This window comes from Gallinula chloropus (genome assembly GCF_964237585.1).
Source record: "Gallinula chloropus genome assembly, chromosome: 6".
In the NCBI taxonomy this organism is placed as follows: domain Eukaryota; kingdom Metazoa; phylum Chordata; class Aves; order Gruiformes; family Rallidae; genus Gallinula; species Gallinula chloropus.
Window position 1 is genome coordinate 18,488,497 of NC_140091.1, and position 26,340 is coordinate 18,514,836.

Below are 26,340 nucleotides of genomic sequence, written 5' to 3' on the forward strand. Positions count from 1 at the left end.
TAAAGAAAAGCAATTGTTTAAACAATTGTTCTTTGAGGGGAAGAAAAGCCAACCAACACGATCAATATTTTGTGATTTTCTTTTAGATGAGAAGTTTGCAATTTGGATGAAAATAGTTGTCAAATTTCATTTAAATGTATGAGATTTCCCAATACTTCTCAAATGAAATTCCAAATCCCAGCAATTCTTGCTCCCTTAAAAAATGTACTCAACTCCTTCCATGTATATTGGCACAGCAAGGGACTTGCATACTAATCCCTTTTCCAGCAATTGCCATGAAACTTTTCTACAAAGATTTATGGCACAGGGACACTACCTGTGGTGGTGGGAGGCCTCCTGCACCTGCAGGGCATTCTGGCAGCATAGTGAGTTTTTTGTGAGTGCTACATTTGCAGGAAGGTGAAGGATTCTCCGGGCTCCACTTCTGGCTCAGCAGGAGGCTGCTTAAGTTAGGATTAACAGCAGGTGTGATCCAGGCAGTTGGCATGTTATTGCATGGGAAGTTCCTGGGTAGAGGAATAGATGCTTTAAACCACGCAGAGATACAGTTCCTGAGAGTTCACAAATCCACAAAATCACAATTACTCTCAGCAGACATTCTCCCCTCAGCCTTTATCCTGTGAGTTATGAATATTAAGAATGTTTTAGAGTACTTGGCAAACATGAATAAATACCATCTGTCCCCACAACTCTGCCAAGTTTACTGCCTTCAACTTGCAGGTAGGACCCATTAGGACACAAGATATCTGCAGTGGACACATACCTTTTCCTTGCTCAGTATCTTTTCTCTATTTTTTAAAGTTCCTGCTCTACCAGGTAGAGGAAAGGAAAGGGAAGACAGAGGGAAGGACAGCCAGAATAGTTAAGTTGCTAGATATCATGACTGGGAGACTGTCAGGAGAAAAGGAACAAAGGAAAAAATGGCAAAGCATAGCATGACAGTGACAAATGTCCCCAAAGCAGGACTCAAAGGCAGGGTAAGTGGGCAGGACAACAAACATTAAAAAGCTCTACTAACATTGTTCTCCAGAGTGAGGATAGCTAGAATAGCTTTAAATCATAGAGACTGTCCTGTTGCTACTTCACAGTCTCAGCAATTGCTGAAGCTACTGCTTCCAAACACGCCTGTATGAACAGCAGGAACCTGAGGGGACTCGCATGCAGAAAGGGCCAGGGAAGCTGTGAAGATCTGGATCTGAGCCCACTGGCCTACTGATATACATTTCATGTTTGCTTAATTCTTAATACAAGACTACATAAGCTAACTTCCAGCTAGTCACACTGAGCACTGTGAATCACTCTTAATCCATTGGCATTGTTGTCTTGCTGCTTTTTTGTTATTTTTGACCCAACAGTAGATAATATTGCCAACAATATATCTGACAGATTTGCTCTAGAGAAAAGCCAAGTCAATTCATTCTTGTTTCCACTAGTTATACAACCTGCTAGAATCTTGTTTAAGAGAGATTAGCTAGCAACTTACAGAATAGGCTGATTCTTCATGCAGCGATTTCCAAATCCTGGTTTATTCAAGAAAGCATCAGTGAGGGACACCATCTGCTCGCTGCCAGGACGCTCATTGCTAAGGGAATAAGATAGGACTTTCTATAAAATATATTTTAAAACTATTGTGCTGGAGTATGAATAGCAACGGGAGAAGGATAGCCACATGGCAGAACCAACTGCCCCCTTCAAATGCTGATACATCAATTATTTAGCTATTTATACAAAACCCCAGAACTTTCCAAGATGGTTAACAAGATAACACAATGGTCCTTTTTTCCAAAAAGTAAAGCATGATTTCTGACATAATCCTACAGCAATATTCTCCAAGAAGACCTGAATCCACATGTCTACCCATTCAGCCCTTCATACTCAGTAATCTGAAGTTGAGAAACATATTCTGCATTTCCATCTGCTGAGGACAGAGAGACAATGCTGTTAATAGTGAAGCTTCTGCAACTAACAATCAAGGGATATTAGACTACACAATATTGCTAGCATCTAGTGTTACACAAGGATGAATAACAAACTCTACCCCATACACTATCATGTGTAAATTAAAGTTTCATGTGAATTTTCAGTATTAAACTCAAGGAAAATGTTTCAAAATAATTGCCTTCCATTTTGCTGCTTTCTGTCAGTTGTGATCTAGTCCAGGGCTTAAACACTAAATTTCCTTTGCATTGCACATATTTTGACTTGGTGCAACTTCAGCTTTGGAATACATAGAAGTGAAGGTGAAGCAAGTGTTCAGGAGAGCAGGGAGGAATTGTGCAATGACCTGGATAGAACATAACCAAAGGCTCTATGAGGAATAAAGGGAGACAAAGTGCTAGTAGAAAAAAAAATATTCAGACTCAGCCAAAGGATACTGTGCAGGGAGAAACTACTAAGCAGCATTAATAAATCCGAAGAGTCTCTGCTTTCATCTTGTTTCCATAACTTTACCTAAATACTGTATTAACTACAAATAAATATACCACAGGTCAGCAGATAGGCTTGTATCTCATTGTTCTGTAAGATGATTATAGGAGTAGTCCAATGCTCTATCTGGTCTATCAGAAACACTCAGATTTCTTACGGTCTGTGACGTCCTGTTTGGCAGGATATGTAACTTCTTAAGTGCTGAGGTCATGATTTCATGCAGAAAGAGGAGAGTGCCAAAGACAGCAACATATTTGAAGGGCTATTGGTTAGATATATCAGCCACTCTTTCTCCACTTGCACCAATTTAATGCTATTTCAAATCTCTTGATTCCAGTGGAGGCAATCCTTTATTGTACCACAGACTGAGAAATCCCAGTAAGACAGAGACCCATGATCCTAAATGCTAGGGAGAAAAAGGTGTGCATGTGATACACTTTTTCAAGTGATTTCTCTTACCTGAAGAAAGTAAATTGTTGTCCATAGATCCAAGGGTGCAAAGTTAAGGCAGGATATTCTCCAAATGGAGGAATAATGACTGTAAGTATTAAAGAGAGCAGCACAAAACTAGCAGGGAGAATAATCTGTAGGAAACATGAAAATATCACACTAGGTTATTATATATGTGTTGTAGAATAGTACTGCACACACTTTAAAAAAATAATATATATATATATATGTACAAAAGAGTAACAACAGAAGCACAGAAATCAAAAGTTTAAACCTGGTTTAGCTCCTGAACACCAACAATTTAATTTCCAATGCTTTCACTTAAGATTCTTACTGTCACAAAACCATATTATGTTGAAGTGCTGGGCTAGTAATGATTGAACTTGGTGCAGGTAAAACTCTAGACAGAAATAAATAGAAGGCAGAAGAGCTGGAACCATAATTAGAACAGTGAGGGACACTGTCACCCAATTGCAGCAACTCTGTTGCATGCATAGAGACACTGCTGGGAAAGAGAGCCTTGAGAACGCTGTGGGAAAGAGTTGAGAACCCAATACCTGGGCTATGAAGTCCTTGTGGCTGCGGGAGGCGTGGTGGAACCGTTTGATGAGCAGTGCTTTGATCTGCTGGTGCACAAGCTGAAAACCTTTATACTGTCGGGACCCTTTGCCTTCATTCTGATCTCCTGCTATGCCTACTGGCATTCGAGATGTGTCATTAGTTTTCAGTGCAGTTTGTTCATCTGGTTTGTTCTCAGCTGAAGTTTTTCCAAGAGTAGAACCGTTTTCTTGAGTGTCTCCTAGGTTAAGATGAACAGGTACAGAGAAGACACTTTATGCTCCATTCTTGAAGGTAACACAAACATTTTAATGAGCTCCATATTTTACTAACTATATATATCACATCACCAGATTGCTTTAATTGCAGCTGTTGAGCTGTGGCTGTATCTAGTGGCATCATAGATTAACACTCCTCTTACTCAGCAGGACTAACAAGTTAGTCATCTATGTAGTTTATGGGCTAATGGTCAGCAAAGTACTTTCTATAAATCTACTGAAACCACTGACATCTGGGGTCTTGACACTCCACTTTTATTTACATAGTTAAGAACTTAATCCTGTCTAAATAAAAGTCTTTCTGCTGACTTCATCTTGTTTCTCAGGTATCATGTCAGGCTCTAAAACCAGATATCTGCTGACCAAACTTATTTTGGCAAGAACACCATACAAAGACTGAAAGTTCTGAGGCTCTCCTTTACTTGGCGTTCACAATACAGAACAGTCCCGAGAACAGTTTATCAAATCCTGATTCATGGACCTATACCTGCTTTTTGCATTCCAGGGCCAGCTTCTGCTGTGACCTTTAGGAAAACCTGCCACAGACAAATACATCTCCTGGTTAGGAATAGAACAGGGCCAACAACTTGACACATAACACATTATCCTTCAATGTAACAGGAAAAAAATAGATACCTTTTCAGTACCCCTGCTTATTAATTGACATCTCTTACGAAATATCTCAGAAAATAAAGGTCAAACTAAGTTACAAAGACAGACAGGTTTCAGGCTACTGAGTCATGCTCCACATGGCTAACATGAAGTAAGGCTTGGACTAGGTTTTGAAGGGGATATTAGGACTTAGTAAGATTACATGTTTAAGAACAGGAACTGTCTCAGAAAACATTTTGAGGACTAGTAAGGTCAGCAGATATTTTAATCTGTCTGTTACCTCTTCAAGTGGTGTGTCTGAAACTCCAAAACTGCTGAGTCCCAGGTCATCCAATGTTTCCTCCAGTTCTCTGAAGAGACTGGCATAAGACCGTTGTTTAAAGTGTTTATTGGGCAAAAGGTAAATGAGTTCTTGACCAATGCTTTCAATTAATTTTGCTTCTGGGACATGATGATGAATTACTTCTGCTAGCTCATTCAGATCTCCTGCGAAAAATCAAAACTGTTCAAAGAATGAATATTTAACCATGCTAAGCATGATTTCAGAAGCTGATGTTTGCACTATACAAAATAGGACTGGTCTATTACATAACTCACAGATATCTCAGTTAATTCCTTACTAGACTGGGCTCTGTTGCTAACTATGATCTAGAACTATGTAGCAGGAAAATATTTCAGGTCTTTTAAAGCACAACAAAATCTTCAGGAATATCTATTTAAGTTCTTCTCTTATGTAGAAAAGCCAGTTTCATTTGCTCTAGGTATGCTTCACTTTTCATTAAAAATTGCACATTTTGATGCAGAGTAGTTCAAAATTCATTGATACTTCTAAAGCACATAAACGTCCAGTTCATCACCTGTACCTGAGACCACATATCCATCAAAAAAGAGCAATAGTAAGCAAAACCACAAAGAAACTTTATCATTCATCTTACAACATAATACCGGTGTGAGACATGAGCACTGAAGAAGTGGGCCTCAGCAGCATTGATCTGTAAAACGAGATTGCAGCATAACAGGAGACATAGCTATGTGCTGGAATGTTGAAACATCCCATTTCTTACCATCCAGTTCCTGCTCTGGATCTCCTCCTTTGTCTCTGTGTGCACAGCTGGAGCAGGAGCAGGAACACTGAGATCCACAGCTACAAAGTGACTAGCATGGACAAGCAACAGATAAAAAGATGAAAGTGCTTCAGATGCATCCAAAACAGGACGTAAGGTTTCTCAGCTTGTGAATGGCTTCAGTCAGTGAAAAATGTCAGTGAAAAATATATGGAGCATCTTGAACATACTATACTGAAAGTCATCTGAGGACCAGATTAAGCAATTCAGAAAGCATACATCCATCTGTGGAAAGCATATCTGTGCATCTAAATTGCATGCAAAACATGATCGGCAGTAGCCTTGAGTTTACAGATCATGTTTCTACTAAGACTGGAAGCACTATTAACAGCAGATGGAATCCAGATCCTTACTTCAAGCTGTGTGATGCTGGTTTAGCTATGAATAAATGTAGACTCTTCTAACAGCTGAGCTAATTACTAGACTACACCATGTTTACAGCCAATGTACTGCAAAAGTAAGCATCAGAAAGACCTGTACATGAACAAAGGCAACTTGATGGGTAAAAGTTTAGACATACTTAACTGACAAGGGTGAACTATTGACTACTGACTACTTCATTTCCAGCTATTATTTTCACCTGTCTGAAAATATATTTATAAAACTAGAGAAGATTTTCATAGAGATGCTGATGTATCTATATAATATATGGCATCCAATTTTCTCATTGCCTTCTTCATTTTGAAGTCAGTTTTGTATACAGCCTCAAGCAGTACTTAACTTTCTACCCTGGTGCAGTGCACAAATAGGTGTAAGAATTTTTCAGATTACATGTGCAGGGAGGGAGCTACACACTTACTGCAGCCCTTCCAATTTTGGTGTTTTTCATCTTGCGAACAAGAGTGAGATAGAACCCAGACCCAAAGCAGTTCTTCAGGAATACAGGAGAGCCTGAGCAGAAGAGTTTCCCTTGGGATATGATGGCTACTCTGTCTCCAAGGATGTCTGCCTCATCCATGTGATGGGTTGAGAGGATGATGGTTCTGCCTAGAAGAAACAAGGAGGAATGTTCAAGGCATGGACTCTAGCTGGAATTCAAAGCCATGCTTAGGTTTTTTTAGCAATTAATGCAGGGTTCTCTCTGCACCAGAGCCATGTCCATAGTTATCTGTTCAAAGAACCTTGTTTCTTGTATTCATATCCCACTACTCATGACAGTTTATAGAGGAGGCACGTGATGCATGTCTGACAGTTTTTTAAAACAAAACCAACAATCCAATTCCCCCTCTCAAGCCTGTTACCTGAGCGGTACTTCAGCAGAAGATCCCAAATAGACCGCCTGGAATATGGATCAACTCCAGAAGTGGGCTCATCCAAGACTACCACTTTTGCTTCACCCACAAAAGCAATGGCAACAGACAGTTTCCTTTGCATTCCACCTGTTGGAGGACAGACACATGCAGGAGTCTGAGATGAGTTACATAAGTGGCAAGGACATAATTAACACTACTTTTCAGTGTGGAGACACACTGATAGAAGTAAAACAAAACACCTCTTTAGACAAGTATTTCTTCAAAATTAAAACAGTCACATTTTTCTTCAGAACAGGTTGTTCAATTGTTTATTTTTTAAATTATTTTGCATCCACATGTATTTTCTGCTTCTTCCCAGAAGCAATAGCAGGAAGAGAAGAGATTTCACTTTCTCACATGAAGCTAGTTAACTTTTATAGTTGCAATCAGGACAAAGTAGTATAACACCTGACTGTTTATTCAAATCAGCTTTTGAATCTAAATCAAATGTGTTCAAATACATTACACTCATCTGTACCTTTAGAATGAAAGAAATTACTCCTACCAAATCATACAGTATTATGGTGCACTGATCCAAACAATTGGAGCGGCACATTAGTGTAATATTTAATTTGCCTTGAAATAAGAGAATATTATATTGTGAGTTTTTTCTTACAGTCACATATTATTTTTATATACTCATGCAAACATAGGAACTTTAAGTATATTTGAATTTGTTGTATATTTGTAAGAAGCAGAAGCTTTAGGGACAGGTTGTGCCAGATGACCTTTAAAGGTCCCTTCCAAACTAACACATTCTATGATTCTATATTTTATACAGTTTTCAATGAAAGACATCCCCTGTGCACAGTGATGTGTCAGAAATATGGCCTGAACCATGCAATTCAAACAATAATTGCCCAAAGACAAAGGCAGCAAAAAAAACCCAAGTTAGAACAATCCTGTGGGCACCTGACAAATTTTGAGCCTCTTCATTCCTTTTATGAGCAAGGCCCATGTCTTCTAGCATTGCTTCCAACTCTTGCTCAGCTTCATCCCTGGATCTCCCTTTCAGCTGAGAGTAAAACAAGATGTGCTCTGCTACAGTAAGGCTGTGAAACCAGACAGAAAGGTACCAAGGCATTTTAAATGAATAATCAAATTTTTTCTCAAGCAGCAATAAATTTACTCCATCTAGGTAAAGGAAGAAGAGCTGGATCACAGATCTTTGGGAGAAGTCCCTTTGAGATCTATCTCCTACCAGCAGACAAACAACACAGGCTTTGGAGATGTGTCAAGCATGAGATTGGGACCCTTATTCCTAGAGCTAGTATGGAATGATACTTACTGATTGAATAAAATGTTGTACTGAGGGCACATGCCTAATCTGTGCCGAACAGAGTCCATGTGAGTCTGAATATCCAGGCCGCCAATCAGCACAGTTCCAGAGGTGGGTGGGAAGAGGCCTGTCAGTATCGACCTGGGAAAAGAAAGTGAGGAAATTCCCTCTCTCCTGTCTTCGTGCCAGATTAGGAAGATGCTCTGCAGGATTCCACTAGATGGAGCATATTGACTTCTTACTATGGCCTTGATGAAACAACTCCAGTGAAAAGCATCCATATAAATGCTTTCACCCTGCTACAGTGAGAATCCTGTAGGTCCAGTAACATAATTTTTGACACACCTGCCTGTATGGTTCTGCCCCACATAAAAAACCTGTTTTAGTCAGGTACTCTTTTTCAGAGTAGTTTGTTCAGCACATTATACCACCCATGTACAGGTGTATCTGTAAGTAAACTCACTAGGACCAAGATGCAGAATAAAAGTTTGAAGTCTCCAGACATTCTGACTCCTGCCTTACACCTTTATTTTCTATAAAATGGAAGGGGGGCAAATGCTATGCTGCAAATGGGTGGAACCTGTTACTAGTTTTGGATGGATAATGGATTTTTCAATAGAAATTTTTGTTTTTATCAGTAGAATAGAAAAACAAATTTACAAAACATTTCAACAGATTAGAATGCTTTTATTTTGGGTCAAACATTATTTCTTGCATAACAATTGAAAAATTAAAAGGCAATTTAAAGTGCATTTGAAATAAAAGTATTTAATGAGAAAAATTAAGTGTTCTGCTGAGAAACATCATAATGAAACCTGTCAGTTCTTCAAACATTTGGTAAACTTGACACAGACCCGTGAAATGTTTCCTCACCAATTAATTAATTAATCCTATTTTGCCAATTAAATTTTTGTATAAACAAAAGTAAACATTCCTAAAGTCCAGCTTCCTGAGATACTAGGCTTCTTGGACTAGAGGAATCTTTTAATCTGGATGTGGATCCTACACACATGTAACCATTTTGTTTAAAGAGGGCCTGTATTTTATACATCTTTGCAGAGAGACCAAAAAGCATGACTGACAAAGCTAGTTGGACAGAGAAACCTAGAACATTTGGGGTGTGATGGCTTTCAAATCTTTGGCTCTATGCCAGAAGATCCTTCTCCCTCCTCAACTATTGGGACTTTGCCATGGGAAACAAATTACAGGGGACAGAATTACTTCCATCTCTTTATCTTTTCACTTGTTCGTGTCATGCATTGCCTCTTTCTTTAGGGTTTTAGCTAATCCAGGATATTTTCTCCTTGCCTTGGGGCAGCATTTCCCTCTCTGGAAAAAGCTTGATGTTGTGCATCAAGCTAGCTGCAGGGGTGGTAGAGATAAAAGTGAAGAGTGAAAAGAGAAGGCTTCTCAGGGCAGAGCAGTAGAGCACTGCCCTGGTTCTACTGCTTCTAAAATGCAGACTTACATGGTGGTTGTCTTTCCTGCTCCATTGTGTCCAAGGAAGGCTGTGATCTGGCCCTCATAAAAAGTGATACTCATCCCATCTACTGCTGGCTGGGGCCTCTTCGCAAAAATCTTCACCAGGTTCTGAATGCATACGCCTGGAATCAGTCCTGCTGGCTCAGGCTCAAAGAAGGTATTTACTTGAAAGGCAAGAAATTGAGAATGAACAAATAATAAAAGCACATCTTTTATGCCCATTTTGATGTTGACACCTCTAAGTGCAAAAGCAACAGCATAAACCCAGTAAAATATCGCATGATGTGCCAGGGCCAGATTCTCCAGTCACACCAGTACCAAACTGAGGCAAGATTTCTAACTGCACAGATTTTTGTTTGGATTTACACACACACCAACGACAGGAGAAGCGGAGCCCAGAATTGTAGTGGGTTTGTGGAGAGGTAACTCATTGGATGAAGTGAAGCTGAACGCTTTCTGTTTTCTTTGTGTAGCAGAGAGATTATTTGGCATTGGTGTCTGCAGATATTTAGATAGGCTGAGAGATTACATTAAACAAGCAGCAGGTCTCCTTTCGAGTCAGGCTGAAATCTGCCATTCAAATCATCTGCCCAGCTGTGCATTCTTTTACCATGATGCTTTTAAAAAACAACATTTGCCTTTAATCCTGGTAGGTGAAATTTACCCCCTTGCTGAGGACAACTCAAGATTTAGGCAGTGCCTAACATGAGCACTACATGGGATGGCTATCTCTCAGGATTAAAAATGCATTATTGTAAATAGCACCATCAGGATGTTTTATTGCATCAGCTTCTAGACAAAACAAACTTCCTTTGAAGTAAATTAAGCCCTTGGGCAATGTGAATTATGGGAGTAGAGAAATTTAAACTAAAGACCCTGTCGACTTTTGTTTACTCAGAATGCTTAAGGCTTTGTAGGGAGGCTTGTTTTGCAATTGCAGTTTACTTAAATTGTTCAGTACCCAGCAGGCCTGTGTGGAGAGCAGCCAACACCATCCGGGTGAAACCAGCCCCACCTTCATCAGTGGCTTGTATGACTGTCATTACAAACAATACTCAGGGAAAAAGTCACAAATATGTTGTACACAAGAAAGCTGTGTATACAACAGAGCAGCTGAAATAATTCACCTAGAAATGGAACTTTATTTCAAATATGAAGCTTATGATACGCATTCATTTTACTTTGTGAAGGAATCCAGGTTTCCTTTACCTTACTGGGCCAAACACAAACATGCCTATATTTATAAAAGTTCACATGGAGTCTGGCTAAACATTTCTGCATACATTGGCAATTGAAGAACCATCCTCAGTTCTGTACACATCATGAGCTCAACTCATACTTGCCTGCAAGACTCAATGACAAGTTCTGAGGCAAATTCTCTGATGATTTCCCCCAGTACCTGCTTTCCCCCAGTATCTGCTTTCCCCCAGCATCTGCACACTGGTGGAGGGCTGGAGCTCCCTTTTTTGGTGATTCCTATTTCTTCTTCTGATCCTATACCCTCAGTGCAATTTTGGGCCACTTGGGTCTTTCTTCAGAGGTGGTAGCATTTGTGGGGCATGTGGATAGGGCTTAGATGAAAGCTCTGCTTAAAACATATCAAGCAATTAGGACAGATTTATAGCGTGTCTGCCCTGCTCTGCTAACCCATGCTAGCATTGGACTAGATTTTAGCCTTTAGATCTACTCTCCATTTTCTAATCTCATTACTTTTACACAAAACACTAGCTCTTAGAAGAAGACATTTTGGAAACAATGTCTTTGAACAGTGCCAGGTCTGCTCTTGGCTTCTTCACGTATCTCCCAGTCCCTGTGTGGCTGGCTGAAAGGGAAGGCTGGCTTTTTTTTTTGTGCAGTGACAGGCAAAGCCCTTCCTCTGTGGCATGGAGCAGCTGGAACCTGGGAGCTGATGAGTACAGCACCACATAGATAAGGCAATATTAGGAGAAGATTGGCTGAAATAACCTTTGCCCTCTGCTTGTCTTTTCTCTTTTGAAGTCCTGTCCTGTTTCCATTCACCCTGAATGCATGTTTTCAGTGCCTACGTGAGGAGCTCTGATGACCCCACTTTTATCTCTAGCTTTTCAAGAGAGTCAGAGTGGGCCCAGGGCTGTCTGTAGCAGTTACTTTTGCTATAGAATCCACATGCATTCCTCTGAGCATTGCATACAGAAAACTCCTCTGGCTCTCCACAAAAGACAACATTGGGTCTTGAAAATAAGGCAGGTGATTCAGGAATTCTTCAGTGGCAGCTAATGTCAGCATCAGAATAGGCTGCAGACAGACACACAGAGCACTTCAGATAAATCCCTTTGAAATCAGCCTTTCCCTATAGATGCAAGACCCACTAAAAGGATTTTTATTGAAGTCATGGCTCTGTTTAATTCTAGGCTAATGTACGTGTCTTTGAGGCTTCCCTCAGCACGAACACTAACTTGCTATAGAAACAGCCTGCATTTGCTCAATAAACCCCAAGTTACAGCACTCTTCTGGAAGGCAGCTCTCATGGAGGGTGGCTAAAATATTCTAAGGGATTATGAATGTAGAGGAATCAGTAAGGGGGCAGCTGGGAGAGTCAGTGCCTCTCCTGAGCTTAGCTCTGGCAGTCACACGCTATCTTTATGTGGCGTATTGGACTCTTGTAGCTTGACTCCAGTCATTACTACGTCTAGTTTGTTATGAAGTACAATGAGTATAGTATCTCAGAAGTACTCAGGTTGCTCTCTCTCCTTACTATTAATTTCATCTTTGTCCTGGACATCTGTCTTAGGCTTCCCCTGCTCGCCGGGTTCTTTGTCTCGTTTGTGTTTACATTGTTTGTTTTTACCATCCTTCTCCCCCTGGTTGTCACTCTTTTCTTCTGGCTTTTCAAGTTCTTCAGATTTCTTTGTTCTGCTTTCATTTTTTTCCCCTTCCATGGCCTTCTGATCCACACAGCCTTCTGGTTCTGCACTTTTTTCTATAGAAACCAAAAATAGCCAGCATTTAATTAACCAAAATTTCATTTCCTCTAATCTCTAGAGCTTCTTTGAAGAAAAAGAGGTAGTCCTAAACCTTGAGCTCTCCAAGATCAGTGTTTTACTCAGGTTAGGAACACAGCACTCAAAGCCATGTAGCTTAAAATCTGCTTCACAGTGTCAGGAACAGATATTTAAAGAACATGTCTATAATTGCAAAACTGTCAGTCTCAGGGTAGAAGATCCTGACTAACATTAGGTACATGCTTTATATTTTATCTATGCAGTTCTAGACCTAAGTCTTCACTACATGAAGAGGAAGACTACAAATTTTTCCCAGACTTAGAGTGAGAGAGAGGAGGAAGAACAAATTTAAAAGGTTAAATGAAAAGCAAACTGCTAAACTGCTAGATTAAGAGACTAGCTCGATGCTGGAGTGAATGAGTTGGTTAACTTTTGTACAAGAATTTCTGGCTTTCCAATTTGGTCTTAGACCTTGCTGCCACAAAGGAAAGCAGGCCCAAAGTCACTAATGAGGACAGGCTTGAAGCAGGGGGAACAGTGATGTAAGAAGAGGGAGTTCCTAAAGAAACTGTTTACATATACAAATTCAAGGGGCAGCCTAGAGTGTAACTAGCACAAATGTAATTTATCAGATAGCCCAGGACTTAATTTGGTTGTGAAATTTCACCATAACTTTTTGCTATAATAAATTTTAGGTCATAAAACTGTATAAAATTACCTGGTGCATAAATAGCAACATTAAGTTCACTGCAATGGCATACAAAAGAAAATTTTAAAAGTATCAAGGTAATTTACCAGTTTAGCATCATTTTCCGTTGTGCATTTGCATTATCTGACAGTTTCTTCTCCAGTTTTATTCCAAACACATTATTCATTTATGATAAATTAAAAAAAATATGATATGACTTGAGAAAAGTTCTAAGGTTCTTGTAAACTGAGGCACTGTGGAGTCCTAATTCTTCAAACAGGTAAGAATTTTATGCCTCCTCCAAAGGAATTAATCAGAGATTACCTTTTGAACTGTCCCTGTTCCCAAGGCAATGTTTTGTGGAAGAGAAGATGCAGTAAGTATCAGCACACTGAGGGTAGCTGAGATAATAGAATAATTCAGATCAGAAGGTACTAAGAGACTCGAAAGGTCTCCAGTTCAACCCTCAAAAAATAGGGCCAACTCAGATCACAGTGACTACCTCCAAAAATGGAGATTTCACAACCTTTCCAAGCAACCTGTTCCAGTGTTCTACCTATCTTCACAAAAAAATATATTTTTCTTATATTGAATCAGAATTCCTGTTTTCCATCTTACAACCATTGCCTCTCATGCTTCCACTAGACACATCTGACAAGTCTAGTTCTATCTTAGCTTTCTCTCAAGGTTGAGCAGATCCATCTCTCAGTATCTCCTTGTATGTTATATGTTCCAGCTCCTAATCAACTTGGTGCCTCTTTATTGAGCTCCCTACAATAGCTCTGTCTTCCTTCCAATTGAAGATCCCTAAACTGAACATCACAGTACTCTAGGTGCAGTCTCACAAGTGTTGGCCAAAAGGGAAGAATCGGTTCCCTTGAAATAATGGCTGTACTGTTAATAAAGTTCAGGATTCATCTGGTCTTCTTGGCTACACAGGCATATTTGATGGCTCATACTCAACATGCTGTCAACCAGACACGGTCAATCTGTACTGTCCTGTGGAGTTATTCCATCCCAGACACAGTATTATGCATTCACTTTTGTTGAACTCCAGGAGGTTCCTATAAAGTAATTTCTCCAGTCTGTTGAGGTCCCTCTGAAGAGCTGTCCTGCACTCCACTGTTCCTTCCAATTTGGTATCCTCCAGACTTGCCTATAGTGCTCTCTATGCCATCACTCAGGCTGGAAATAAAGTCATTGAACAATATCAAGTCTAGGGTCAGCCCCTGTCAGACCTCTGCCACTAATAACTGGTCCCCAGTTTGGCTTTGTACTGATGATCACAATACTTTAGGCTCACTTAAGTCAATTCTCTACCCACTTCAACAGCCTCAAGCAGCCTGTATCTGGAACTGGCTACACTATGTGAATCCAAGCTAAAGCCCTTGCTAAAGTCAAGTTAAATGGCATCCTCTGCTCTCTCTTTGTCCACTGATCACAGTCATTACAGAAGAAAGTCAGACTGGTTAGGGAAGATTTGCTCTTGGTAAATCCATGTTCATTATTTCCTATCACCTTGTCCTTAATGTTCTTGGAAACAGCTTCCAGAAGGATCTACATTTTAATCTTATGAAGGACTGATAAGCATTAGCAGAACTAGAATCAGAGCTGTAGAAGGGACTGCAAGATTGCCCTGTTTTTTCTCAGCAGTGAACTGTTAGATCAGCTCAGCAACCTGATATAACTTCATCTACAAAATAAACTCTATGCTTCACTCAAGCAAAATGTTTTATCTAAGTAATCTAAAAATGCTATTAAAAACTCGTAACAATTAAGTAGTAGCTAAAAGCTTTTCTATTGCTGATCTACCTAAGCAACAGAATATTTTGGGACTTTCAAGCCTTCTCACAACTTTTTGTTTCAGTATTAAGAAATCATGAGTAGTCATTGTATCAGTAATAGATTAAAGAACACACAGAACTTATGAGGCATTAAGATAACCAGAAAATTGATTTAATGTCCATTAAATTTAGACTTGAAATAAATAAATAGAAAATATTAAAATCCTGTAAGTAACCATGCTCCAAATTGGAGATATTCAAAGCAGATCTCATGTGGGATATGCCCAAATTCCACAGGAAATGACAACGATGCAGTAGCTGGATCTTACCTGGATCTTTGGAAATTTTCCAATCATCTATAAACATGCTCATGGTCCTACTTTGAGTCTTTACTCCTCCTTACTACTGTCAAAAACTCCTCCTACTTACAGTCAAATTCTAATCTGGTAGGCAGCATTTGAAAAGCTGAGGCAGGTAACAGACTCCCTAATGGCTAGATAAACCTCTACCATTCTGAAAGCCTTCACAGCATGTCTAAAGGAAGACCTGTTCACTCCCTCAGAATGCACCAGAATGTGAAGACTCTTCAACAAACCACACAGTGTTATAACCACCTCCTCTTTTCTGAGCAAAACGTGTGAGCAGTGAATGTATTATCAGCAGGTTCACAGAAAAAATTAACTTCCTTCTGGCTTGTAGGTAAGAGACTGCCCGGTCAGCAGTCTGAGTTGATGAAGGATAAGGATGATAATGAGAAGACTGAAGAAGTTATCTCTTCATCTATCATTTTGATTAGTTTCACTATTACCTTGTTAACTTTAAATGTATTTCAAAGCACCACCATCAGCAAGCCTCTATTCCAGACATTCTGTGTTAATTCCTATTTAAATACAATTGCCCACATGGTGTTCTTAATTACTCCAGAATCCACACACAGAAAAAAAAAGATTTTTGCACTCATTCAAGTTGGTTCAAGGGTGGCATCACTTTTGATCTTGCTTACAAACCCAAAGTAAAGACTTAAATTAGTATCAAACTAGATAGGAAAGAATCACATTTAGAGAGATGGGGAGCCTTTGTGATTAGATAAGACCAACACTGTATTTCATTGATTCATTTCACAAATAATGTGCTGGGCAGTAAGAACTCCTTGAACAACTCAAAAAGTCTTGGGGGAGTGAGGGTTGCACAGTGTTGATATTGCTTGCTAAGCCATGCTTTTAAAGGCTCTCAGGTGGAACAGTGACTCACCTCTAACTAACTAATAATAGCAGGCCACTCCAAGTTCAAAGGCACCTGCTGAGATTCCCAGTGTATGACTGTCTCTAATCTCTGCAGCAGCTCAGGTAGTGGAAATGTTACACAGTCACCTCTAAGCGGATCAGTGGTTTTGAAGCTATTTCTAAACACCAAAGTTTTAAAAGAACTCACCATCAGCAGTTGTTGGTTTTTCAGCTCTTGAATTTCTAGAGCCTAGCCAGTACGATTCCTGCACAGGGAAATACCAAGGCTGTGGTAGCCCATAGTCCCCTAAAACAAAAACAAGCAGGTAAAGCTCACTTCATAAACACATTCCTCAGTGGGCATAAATTCAAAGTCTGAGCTACAATTATAAACACTCTTAATCCTAGTGTTGCATATCTACCAAGTACCTGACAGAACAGATTTTGTTTGCAGATTGGTTTTTTTTCCTTTTGATCAGAAGTAAAATACTTAGACAATATATGGTCTGACTTACCTTAGCTTTTAAGCAAATTACGGTTTAATTACAGAATTTGAATTGTCACCAGTGAGGCAGCAGCTGCCAAGGAACATCCTGAATGCTTTAAGTGGGATCCCAGCCTCATTCAGGGATTTTCTTTTAAGGCCCACTTAAAACTGGAGGGTTGACATGAGTGAAAAAATTATATTCACCCTTATTACCCTGGGCCTGAGCGTGGCAATGAGGAAAGAGACTGGCTGTTATTTCAGTGTGTGGCCTTGCACTAAAACTGGTATCAGAGTAATCTTTTTCTTAAGCAGAAACGGGCTTCTTGGGTCACAGGTTAACTGTGTTTTGAAAAGAGAAAGTACCATAACATTATCAGTTCTCGTCAGGCCAGATCAGAGCTAGAGCAAGTCAATAGTGCTTTCCTGCATCATATTGATTTACAGAACACAGGGATTTGAGCTGCTATATTTAAAACAGGCACCCTTATGAACCCAGATGTTATTGGCCTTGTGCTACTTACTCAAAATAAGCAACGCAAGTTTGTGATGCTGTCTGAAAGATGGTCAGTTTTCCTGTACTGAAAAACAGCTTTTATGAAAGTTCTTGCTTATTTCTGACTTACCAAAAATGCCCTCTATGTCAGGCAACCACTTGTACTCCCACTAATGCACACAAACTCTCCATCCTTTTTCTTTATGTGTGTTACGACAGGATTACCCCCCTTTGAAGCTGGTGGCTAAAACTACTGCCTCCATTCAGGATGAGTGCAAAAACCAAGCAGACTCCATTATGGAGCAGAAAGTGGTTATCCAAAGGACCCACATGCCAATGGGCAGAGCTGGCTGCAGAGAAAACTTGAGCAGAAGCTGAACCATATGGCTCAAAGGATTATCCAGGGAAATCATATACTAAACTCAAAGACTACAGCATTGATATGGTACATCTGTGTGAGTGTGAGAGAGAAATCCTCAAAGAAATACCCCAGGAACAGAGGGGCAGAAAGCCAAGGAGACACAGCAAGCACTGGGAGGAACTGAAGTGAATGAATAGAAACCCTGAGAAGCCTTGCTGTTCTGTAAAGTGCTGGCTGAAAAAAACCAACTTGGATCTACGAGCAAACTCCTGTTGTTTAACTCCTGCTGTGCTCATGGAAATAGGACATTGTCCATTCTTTTTCAAATAAATAGTTGCTACATGTGCTTCTCCAAAAAGGAGCTTTTAGGAAAGTTACTGTAAATGACCTTTAAAAATATGTTAATATTGCACTAAACTTCTACAATGTGAGGACACATTTCTTAAAATTTGAAAAGGCATTAACTTGGTGTAGTATAGCTCACTGGTAGGGACACAAAGAAAGCAAGCACACTTAAGGTCATATTTTCATTTTGAAGTGAAATATCCTCAGACACATAAAGCTATTTAACAAACCCGTATCTTTTCTTCATTTGGATTAAGTCTTGTGATGTGTGTAGACAGGCAACATTTTATCTTAATTTTTCTACGCAGCTAAAAAATCTGCAAGATCTCAGATTCTGAGTAACTCAGGCAAAAAATAAAAAAAGAAGAAAGATAGCCAACTGCCAAGAAACACATTCTGTAACTGCAGTTCACATGTGGGAGTAATAAATGAATGAAAAGAAAGCTTACTTGCTTGTAAGAGTCTGCATTTTTTTATATTGTAGAAATATTCAATAAGAAGGTAACCATTTAAACTACAAGAACAAGTAATTTTCTCACAAAGAAACCTCCCAAACTTTGTAACTGATAACAGCAAAAAATAGCCTTTTGTGAACTTGCACTAGAACCAGGATTCCCATTTAGACATAAAAAATTCCACACAGAAACTTTCACAGCTCCTTAGGACACATGACTTAGGAGCTAGCACCATTCTTTAAGAAACAGTTGGCCTAATGTGGCCGTAAGTATATAAATCAACTTGAACTGTTATTCCTGCATTAAAAAAAAAAAGTACTAGAAATAGTTGAAACTTTTCAAATAAAAATATGTACACAAATTGCTTTTTAACAGATGATATTTCTTTAGGTTTTTCTATTTAAATTTTAAAACAAGACTAGAAGTTGTATCCTCCTCCTCACACTTTCCTCCTTTTACATTCTTTTCACTACTGGAATACAAGAAAAAAAGTGGGAAAAGTGGAAGCCCTTAGTAGGCTGGTGGTGCTATATAGGATAAGACAGAGTCTACAGTGTCAAATATCCTTTTTCTAACACAAATACTCAGAGACTAATTACACTAACACAGTTTACAATTACTACTACTTTGTATGAATAGGAAATCAACATACCTGGAAAAACATTATCAAGATACCAAGAAAGTACTCCATACAGAAAAGCATCAAAAAACATCATTTTAATGGAAAAAAGAAAGCTATATTCATCTCCTTCCAAGGGACTCGTTCTGATGTTACCCCACTGTAGGCCAAGACCTTGCTCTTCATAGCGTGACAAGTATTCCGTACCAAACCCAAAAGCTACTTGAGAGAGCAAACTCTGGAATAAATGAGAAACAACATCCAGCTCAGAGGGACTTTTTGTAAAGCAACCACAGAAAAAAAAAAAAAAAAAAAAGGCAGCCTTCAGAGGGGACTTCTAAGGTTGGTAACATCTAACAAATCATCAGGGAAAAACGATTTCACTTGGACTGGCATGCTTACACCTTTGAATGGTGGTAATTCTAAGCAATATTTATCTCTAACAGTTGACTGAATTCAAAGACTGCTGTAGATTCTTTAGCTACTAGACAATCTTCACAGCTTTTTTTTTTTTTTTTCCATTAAGGTCTCTGTTCTGAAAAGTTTGCAGTGTACACCTTTGCCTATCTTGGAGAAACAAAGTATTTCCTGGGTGTACGGGGTAGGGCCCTGTCCTGGTTTCCGTCAGGACGGAGTTAACTTCTTTTGTAGCATTGGATGGAATGCTGTGTTTGAGTGTTAAAATGAAAGCAGTGCTGATAACACCCTGATGGTTTTAGTTGTGGTCAAGCAGTCAAGGACTTTTTTAGTTCTTCGTATTTCCCTATTAATGAGAAAGGAGGGGCAAAGCCAGGACAGGTGACCCAAACTGGCCAAAGAGAGTGTTCCTTGCCAATTACGTCATGCTCCGTATAAAGGGGGGCTGATGGGAGGAGGAGCAGGTGGCTCCAGGATGCGTGGTTTTTGGGGGACGGTCGGGTTCCGGGATGGCTCTGGGTGGCATGGCCCGAGTTGTGTGGTTCGGTGAGAAACTGCATTGTGTATCACCAGTTTCATATATTTTTTGCTCTATAGTCCTGTTATCATTGTTATATTTTATCTTTCTGCTATTCTGGTAAACTATCCTTATCCCAACCCACAGGATTTTGGTTTCTTGGTTTTGGGTTGTTATTTTCACCTTCCTTTTTCCCTTCCCTTCCCCCCACACTTCTCCCCCTCCTCTTTTCCTTTAAAGAGCAGGCAACTGCGTGGATCTCGGTTCTCAGCTGGAGTAAAACCATGACAGGCCCCTTAAAGTAACAAGACCGAAATTACACCAGATGCTCAGGATAAGGAAAATCACAGCCCGCCCCTCCCAGGGGTGTATCTGCTACCTCTTTCTCACAGCCAGCTAATAAAGCAAGAAGTGATACAGTACTGTTCCATGGGAAATGTAGTTTGGCTAGGAGTAACAGACTTGGGGAAAATGAGGGGACAAGAGGGACCCCAAGCAGCAACTCTCAGTAAGGTAGTTAAAAATATTTGGTTTTCAGCAAGACATTAATTATTCAATTATTTTACCTGTCCTTACAAATTTTTATTTTGTCTTCAGGCCCCCCTAAACTTGCACACCCCACACCTTTGCCTTCGTAATTAGCTCTTCTTCAGAGACCAACCTTTGAACAACAGCTAGAAGACCAGATGTATCACAGAGAAACATATTCATGACTTCTGACCAGTAAATATTCTTTTTTACATGGATACATCCTCCTTCACTTTAGGCTGAGAACAGTTGTCTTCATGCTTAGCCTGTGCGCTAGTTTCAAGCTTTCTTCTCAAATCAGAATCTGTCAGAGGTCAACCCTACTCCTTTCCTGGCCTAACGACAGAAGCAAGTTTTCAAATTTATTGCCTTAATAGATAGAACTAAAAATGGTATAGTCTACACTTTATAGCCCACCAGTTAAGAAAACAAATTCATAGCCATATTTACATTTACTTAAGGCTTTTAAAGAGTTTTGTTTTCTCTTTTTCATTAGACATTAGTGCAAGAGAAGACTACAGTACTTCTCTCAGGTTGTTAGAATGCTCAAAGATGGGGAGATTGGATTCAAACACTCCTCCCTTTCTTGATTCATTGGGCAACAGAAAATCAGTCTGAATAATTTTTTAAATTAGTATTCCATTTCAAAACACAGGAAGAAGTTTCCAGCTCCAATTAATTGTTAGGGATCTTACCTATTACGGAAGAGAACCAACAAGTAAACACTGAATAGAAAATGTCTAGAGCTTCTTAGATGGAAGATATTTTGACACTTGGGTTCAAATTCTAATTCTATGCTCAGCTCAAGGAATGTGAACCTGAGGTCTTCTCATCCTTAGATATTACCTTGTTAACTAGGTTATAGCACACAAGAAAGCTAACTGTCCCCATTTAATGAATTGCCTTTGTATTTATTAAGCATACTAGAAGTTAAATTTGCTTTAACTTATAAGTGTGCAAAACATTTTGAACATTATACTGATTTCCTAACATTCAAAAAGTAAAAAAATATTCTTGAATGTGAGTGAAAATATCTCTTGGTAATTAGGACTGCTAAAGTCCTATTCAGTTGCAATTTCTCAGTGTTTGAGAGAGGTCTGGTGGTCTCTCTGTGAATCAAAAATATATAGAGAAAGAGGTGTGTAATGCTTTGTTACTCACGTATGAACAGTGAGAAGAACAGCTAAAATTTAAAGCCAGAGATACCATATAATCAGTGAAAGGCTTACTGCTAGGATCTTCAGATGAACAGTCATGCGGTCTTGCCAGACAAAGCAGACAATGTGGGGCAGGTACAAGGTGAAGTAGAGCACTCCACTGCAGGCAGCTGCCAGATTTGCTTTGGAGAAGAAGGTGCTGAACAAGAAACACTGCATTATGGTGGCTGCAGTGAATGTCAGTAGGAATAGAAAGAAGAGAAGTGGACTGCTGTAATGTAGTACTTGTCCCCACTGTAAACAAAAGGAAAAAGTAAAAATTTAGAAGTATTGCCACTTTCTGAACCAATGGAAAAGATCAGAGTTGCCATCAACATGTAACCTGTAATGAGTAATAACCCAGTCTTTCTCCACGAATAGGATTTCTAACTCTCCCCAAGCAGTAATGTTTCAACACCTGAGATCATTACAATAACAAATCCTTCATCTAACTTCATCCTTGCTCCTGGATTATGACTTCAGGTTAGTACAAAGGCTGTGGAGTTCATATTCATAATTGATGACTAAATTAAGATCATAACTGATTGAAAACAAATATTCTATCCATGTCCTAAAGTAGATGTTTCCAAGCAAGAAGTGCCTGCTTAGAAAATTATACATTTTAAATTAAACTATTTTAACTATCATACAAAATTTTCATTGATACCTCCTCAGCCCACTTGTCTGATGTGCAGAAAAGACCACGTAAGGAAGCCTGACAAAATGAATCTTTAAAAAAAAAAAAATCCCCCAAAAGCAACCAGGAAAATTATACAGCTTCTGCACCAAAATGATATTCAAACTTCACAAAGCCATGACAGCTGAGGAACCCAAGTGCATTTTCTCAGAGAGCCTTGTGTACCAAGGAACCTACTAGGTGAACTTTTGTTGACCTTTCTACGTTAGACCTTTTGTAGATTTGACAATTTACTATTATCTATTTACTCCTAAAATAATATCAAGACCTATTTATCAAGCCCAACTTTGAGCCTTATACAAAAAGCTCAAATACGTCTATAAAGCTATAAATAGATCTCAACATTGTTGCTGTATCCTACTGGGTCTCAGACTGACTTCTTTATCAACTGTGACACGAGGTGCCTCACACTGGCATAGTGAAATCCAGTAAAGGAAACGAATTACAGGTGTAAGTACATTCCTCTCTGGTATTAACTACCTCCTGACTCCTAACTAAACCAGTGTAGCAAATAAAGTAACCTTTCTCTATCCACCCCAGTACAGGATCCATTGTAATGGAACCATAAGGAACTAGAACTACTCATCAGGGCAGCCTGATAAGATAGGGCAGATTAAATCCCATCTATGCATTTAGACCAATACCTGTTCTCTACATTAGAAAATCAGATGCAAGGACAGATTTATACACCTAAATTTTTTTGAGACTGTCCTCAAAGTTCTGTCCTTGCAGTCTCTTTTTCCATTGAAATAGTGACATAATTTCTAAGCAGGCAAGCAGTGCACATTATGAAGGAATGACATGTGGCAAACTACAAGAAAAAAAAATCATACTATGATCCCTTGTATTTAAAGCAGCATTTAATATTTATTGGGAGATCTGCCTTTGTATTTAGAATATACAGAGTAGTCAGCTTGAAGTACTGCTCTGTGGGCGGATCTCACAGTAAACCTTACGAGTGAATTTATCTTTGTCTCTGTCAAGTATTGATGCAGTCATGAAGTCTGCTTAGAAGAACATGCCTGCTACGTGCTGTGATCATATGAGGCCACCAGTCATTCCCCCTCTCTCCATGAATGGCTACTAATCTTTCTCAACAAAACTGGTATCAGCAGTGCAAACAGAAGAGTGAGTTTGAGAGTGGCAAGCCTTACCATAATCATCACTGTGAGCAGGAATGTGCTCACAGCCATCATGATGAAGCTGTCCAGGAACCAAGTGCACCAAATCACCCCATTGGTTATACCCCTGTTCTTCATAGCCTCTTTCAGACGCATCTCCTTCTCCAGCACGATACTCTTCACAGTCATGGAAACCGAATATATCCAAGCTAGCACCATGAAGATGGGAAAGGCGCGGTTTAACGTGATCATAAAGCTACCAAAGCAAGAAGGGAGAAATTGATTAAAATTTAGGTAAAACAAGGAAATACTGACATGAGAATCAAGAATGAAAAAGTGTAAGAAGTAATGTGTTTATTAATCATGGAACTGGAAATTCTCAGCCTAAACATCAACAATAAGTTGCTAGTGAACTTCACAAACAACCTAAATATGAATGAACTAGTCTCTCTCATGAGACAGACAAACATCAATTTCTATTTTACAAACAGATTCTAAGGGTTACTGAAGGCTGCAAAGCATGTGGTGGCTGATGAAAATACATCTCTTTCCACAGTGAATGCCAGAACACTTTTACTATGATGTAAAAAGAATATTTTAAGACACATGCTAATGTTAACAATTTGGGATTGTCACTGTCTTTTTACGCTTCCAAGAGTCACTAGCAAAAGATTTCCACAAATTAAGCATTAAAATCATCAGATGCTGCCAGCAAGGCTGCTGAAATTCATACAAACCATGACTTGACATTGGGACTGTCCCACATAGCACCGCTTCCCAAATGACAGTTCTGGGACAGGCTGCTTTGGGTGGCCCTTCATGTACCATGATGAAGGCACTGCTCCCTTTCTCTGTCCCTCCCCCCCAGACTCTATGGCTGCTCAGCACTGGCAGATGATCTTTGGTGAAGCATTGCCCCAAGTGTGCTGAGAAAGATTTTAGTGTGAAAAAGCTGAAAATATTATCCCATTAATTTAGGATTGCATTTTTTCAATGAAATTACCCTGAAAACAAAATGGACTTGATTCTCTAAAAGCTAAAATCTTAGAGCTGCTAAAACCAAAAAGGAACAAAAAATCTTCAGCTTCCTAAATCTGAGCCCTACAGAGCTGCATTTTTACCACTTGCTATCATAGCTACTCCACTGTCAAAACCAATGTTTCCATTTTCACTTTTTCACCAAATCTGTTAAAATACAGCCATTCTCTTGTGGAACGGCCTGGAGTACACTGGGTTTTGCCTGTTGGTGGACAAGTGTAAGCCAGCACTAGGCTGTACATAGCACAACATACATGTTTTACTATGAGGATGGGTTTGTTTCACTTAAGCAGGCTCTCTGCAGGGACCATCACTGGGCTTGGATATCAGCCCCAAATTGTGTCTATGCGCTGCAGGTGTCAAAACACTTTTGCACTGATGAGGTTTCCACCTCTTCAGCGAGGAGGATATAAACAGCAGGCTTGCCAGGGTGACAGTTTGTCAAGCTATTACTAGGTAATGGCTGATAGAAACGACAGGCCAAGTGATGTATGTATCTGCAGTCTGTATCTAAACTGAAGTACTAGCATTTGCCTGAACACAGCCCGCTCACTGAACTATGAAATTATTTTTATAATGCCTTTTTTGGTGAAACATTTATCAAAACAGTTGTAGTAGCACAGATTACAGAATGGTACATGCATACTGTGAACAGGGAAGAGGTACCACTTCGGAAACTCTGGGGCACACATGCTGGTTCAGGTAGTGCTCACAGGAGTCTACATGCCCACTGGCTCCATGTAACCATGAAATCTCCACACCCAAGAGCAGAATCTATTTCTTTTTTTCAATACAGAGCAACAAAGCACCTCTGTCTCCTTTAGCTAATTCCACTCTTCACCAGGGAAAGAAACTCCTGGTGCCTGCAATAATGTACTGCAGCCACAGTCCTAGAATCCTTTGCTAGAGTAGTGTGAGATTTAAAACAAAAACCAGTCAATCTTCATGAAAAACATGGGCAAGAATTAGGAAGAGAAATTTAGAAAATACTGGGTTATTGTTGAAAACTGTAGCATCCACAAGGGAAGGAAAAGGGCTGATGCTAACAGGAACCAAGGCTGTAGAATTAATTTGGCTGCAGACAGTAGTCATGTAGTTACAAATGGAATCTTATTTAAGAATGTGGTTTGGATTTTGGAAAGAAAGAATTTCAAAAGGCTAATCACCGAATCATAGAATATACTGAGTTAGAAGGGACCTATAAGGGTCATTGAGTCCAACTCCTAAATTGTCTTGGGATATTGCAAGGCCTGTAGGTGTCTTCAAGGATCAAACCCCTCCAGATTTGGATATTAGTGTATCTAGACACAATTAAGTCAAGGGTTAGGGTTTGGTAACATACTTGAAGAGACTGGGCTGTCTGAGTGTTCAAGACTTAGAGACAGCAAGAGGTACCAATTCCACTGGGACATGCATTTTCTGTTCAATTTATCTTTAGGCAACGATTCCTTGGAGATAAAGCAGCTGGGTTTTAGAGATGTAATTAGGGACAAGAAGCTTACTACATTTCAATAGATTCTGCACAGTTAACTGAAGGACGTAGCACTGTTCTAACATGGGTCAGTGCTTTGAGTTCAGTTTTTGCTACAGGCACCGGTCATAAGCTACAGCATGAGACTTAATTTTAGTTAGATAAAGATCACATTTTTGCTGGGTTCTGTGTAATCACATGGGTAATTCCAGGGCTGACACTGTTCAGGATCAAAGTGTTATAATTGGGGTGCCCTGTGCACAACAGATTCCTGGCTATAATCTGAAGGTTTAAGTTAAGTTATTGCCTGGAAAAAGTAAGGCAAAGACCAACAGATTATTCTTTTGAATTTGTGTGATAGGTAAAAATTGGAACAAACTTGCTGCTTTACAGGGTACAGTATTATGTGTTCATTTT

The 26,340-nt window shown here is 39.5% G+C and overlaps 1 protein-coding gene across 1 annotated transcript in view; it reads right to left on the minus strand.

The window, feature by feature from the left end:
• ABCA4 (ATP binding cassette subfamily A member 4) overlaps nucleotides 1-26,340 on the minus strand; it is a gene marked incomplete at both ends in the record, with an annotated part of 72,987 nt that overhangs the window by 18,449 nt on the left and 28,198 nt on the right. Inside the window, 17 exons of the mRNA XM_084266195.1 lie at nucleotides 317-506; nucleotides 1,484-1,582; nucleotides 2,887-3,011; nucleotides 3,435-3,676; nucleotides 4,201-4,249; nucleotides 4,606-4,811; nucleotides 5,390-5,480; nucleotides 6,249-6,436; nucleotides 6,691-6,828; nucleotides 7,654-7,793; nucleotides 8,030-8,161; nucleotides 9,489-9,666; nucleotides 12,237-12,461; nucleotides 16,387-16,485; nucleotides 18,972-19,176; nucleotides 21,630-21,851; nucleotides 23,448-23,670. Of these exons, the coding sequence (XP_084122321.1) occupies nucleotides 317-506; nucleotides 1,484-1,582; nucleotides 2,887-3,011; nucleotides 3,435-3,676; nucleotides 4,201-4,249; nucleotides 4,606-4,811; nucleotides 5,390-5,480; nucleotides 6,249-6,436; nucleotides 6,691-6,828; nucleotides 7,654-7,793; nucleotides 8,030-8,161; nucleotides 9,489-9,666; nucleotides 12,237-12,461; nucleotides 16,387-16,485; nucleotides 18,972-19,176; nucleotides 21,630-21,851; nucleotides 23,448-23,670 (2,752 nt within the window). The remainder of the gene's footprint in view (nucleotides 1-316; nucleotides 507-1,483; nucleotides 1,583-2,886; nucleotides 3,012-3,434; nucleotides 3,677-4,200; nucleotides 4,250-4,605; nucleotides 4,812-5,389; nucleotides 5,481-6,248; nucleotides 6,437-6,690; nucleotides 6,829-7,653; nucleotides 7,794-8,029; nucleotides 8,162-9,488; nucleotides 9,667-12,236; nucleotides 12,462-16,386; nucleotides 16,486-18,971; nucleotides 19,177-21,629; nucleotides 21,852-23,447; nucleotides 23,671-26,340) is intronic.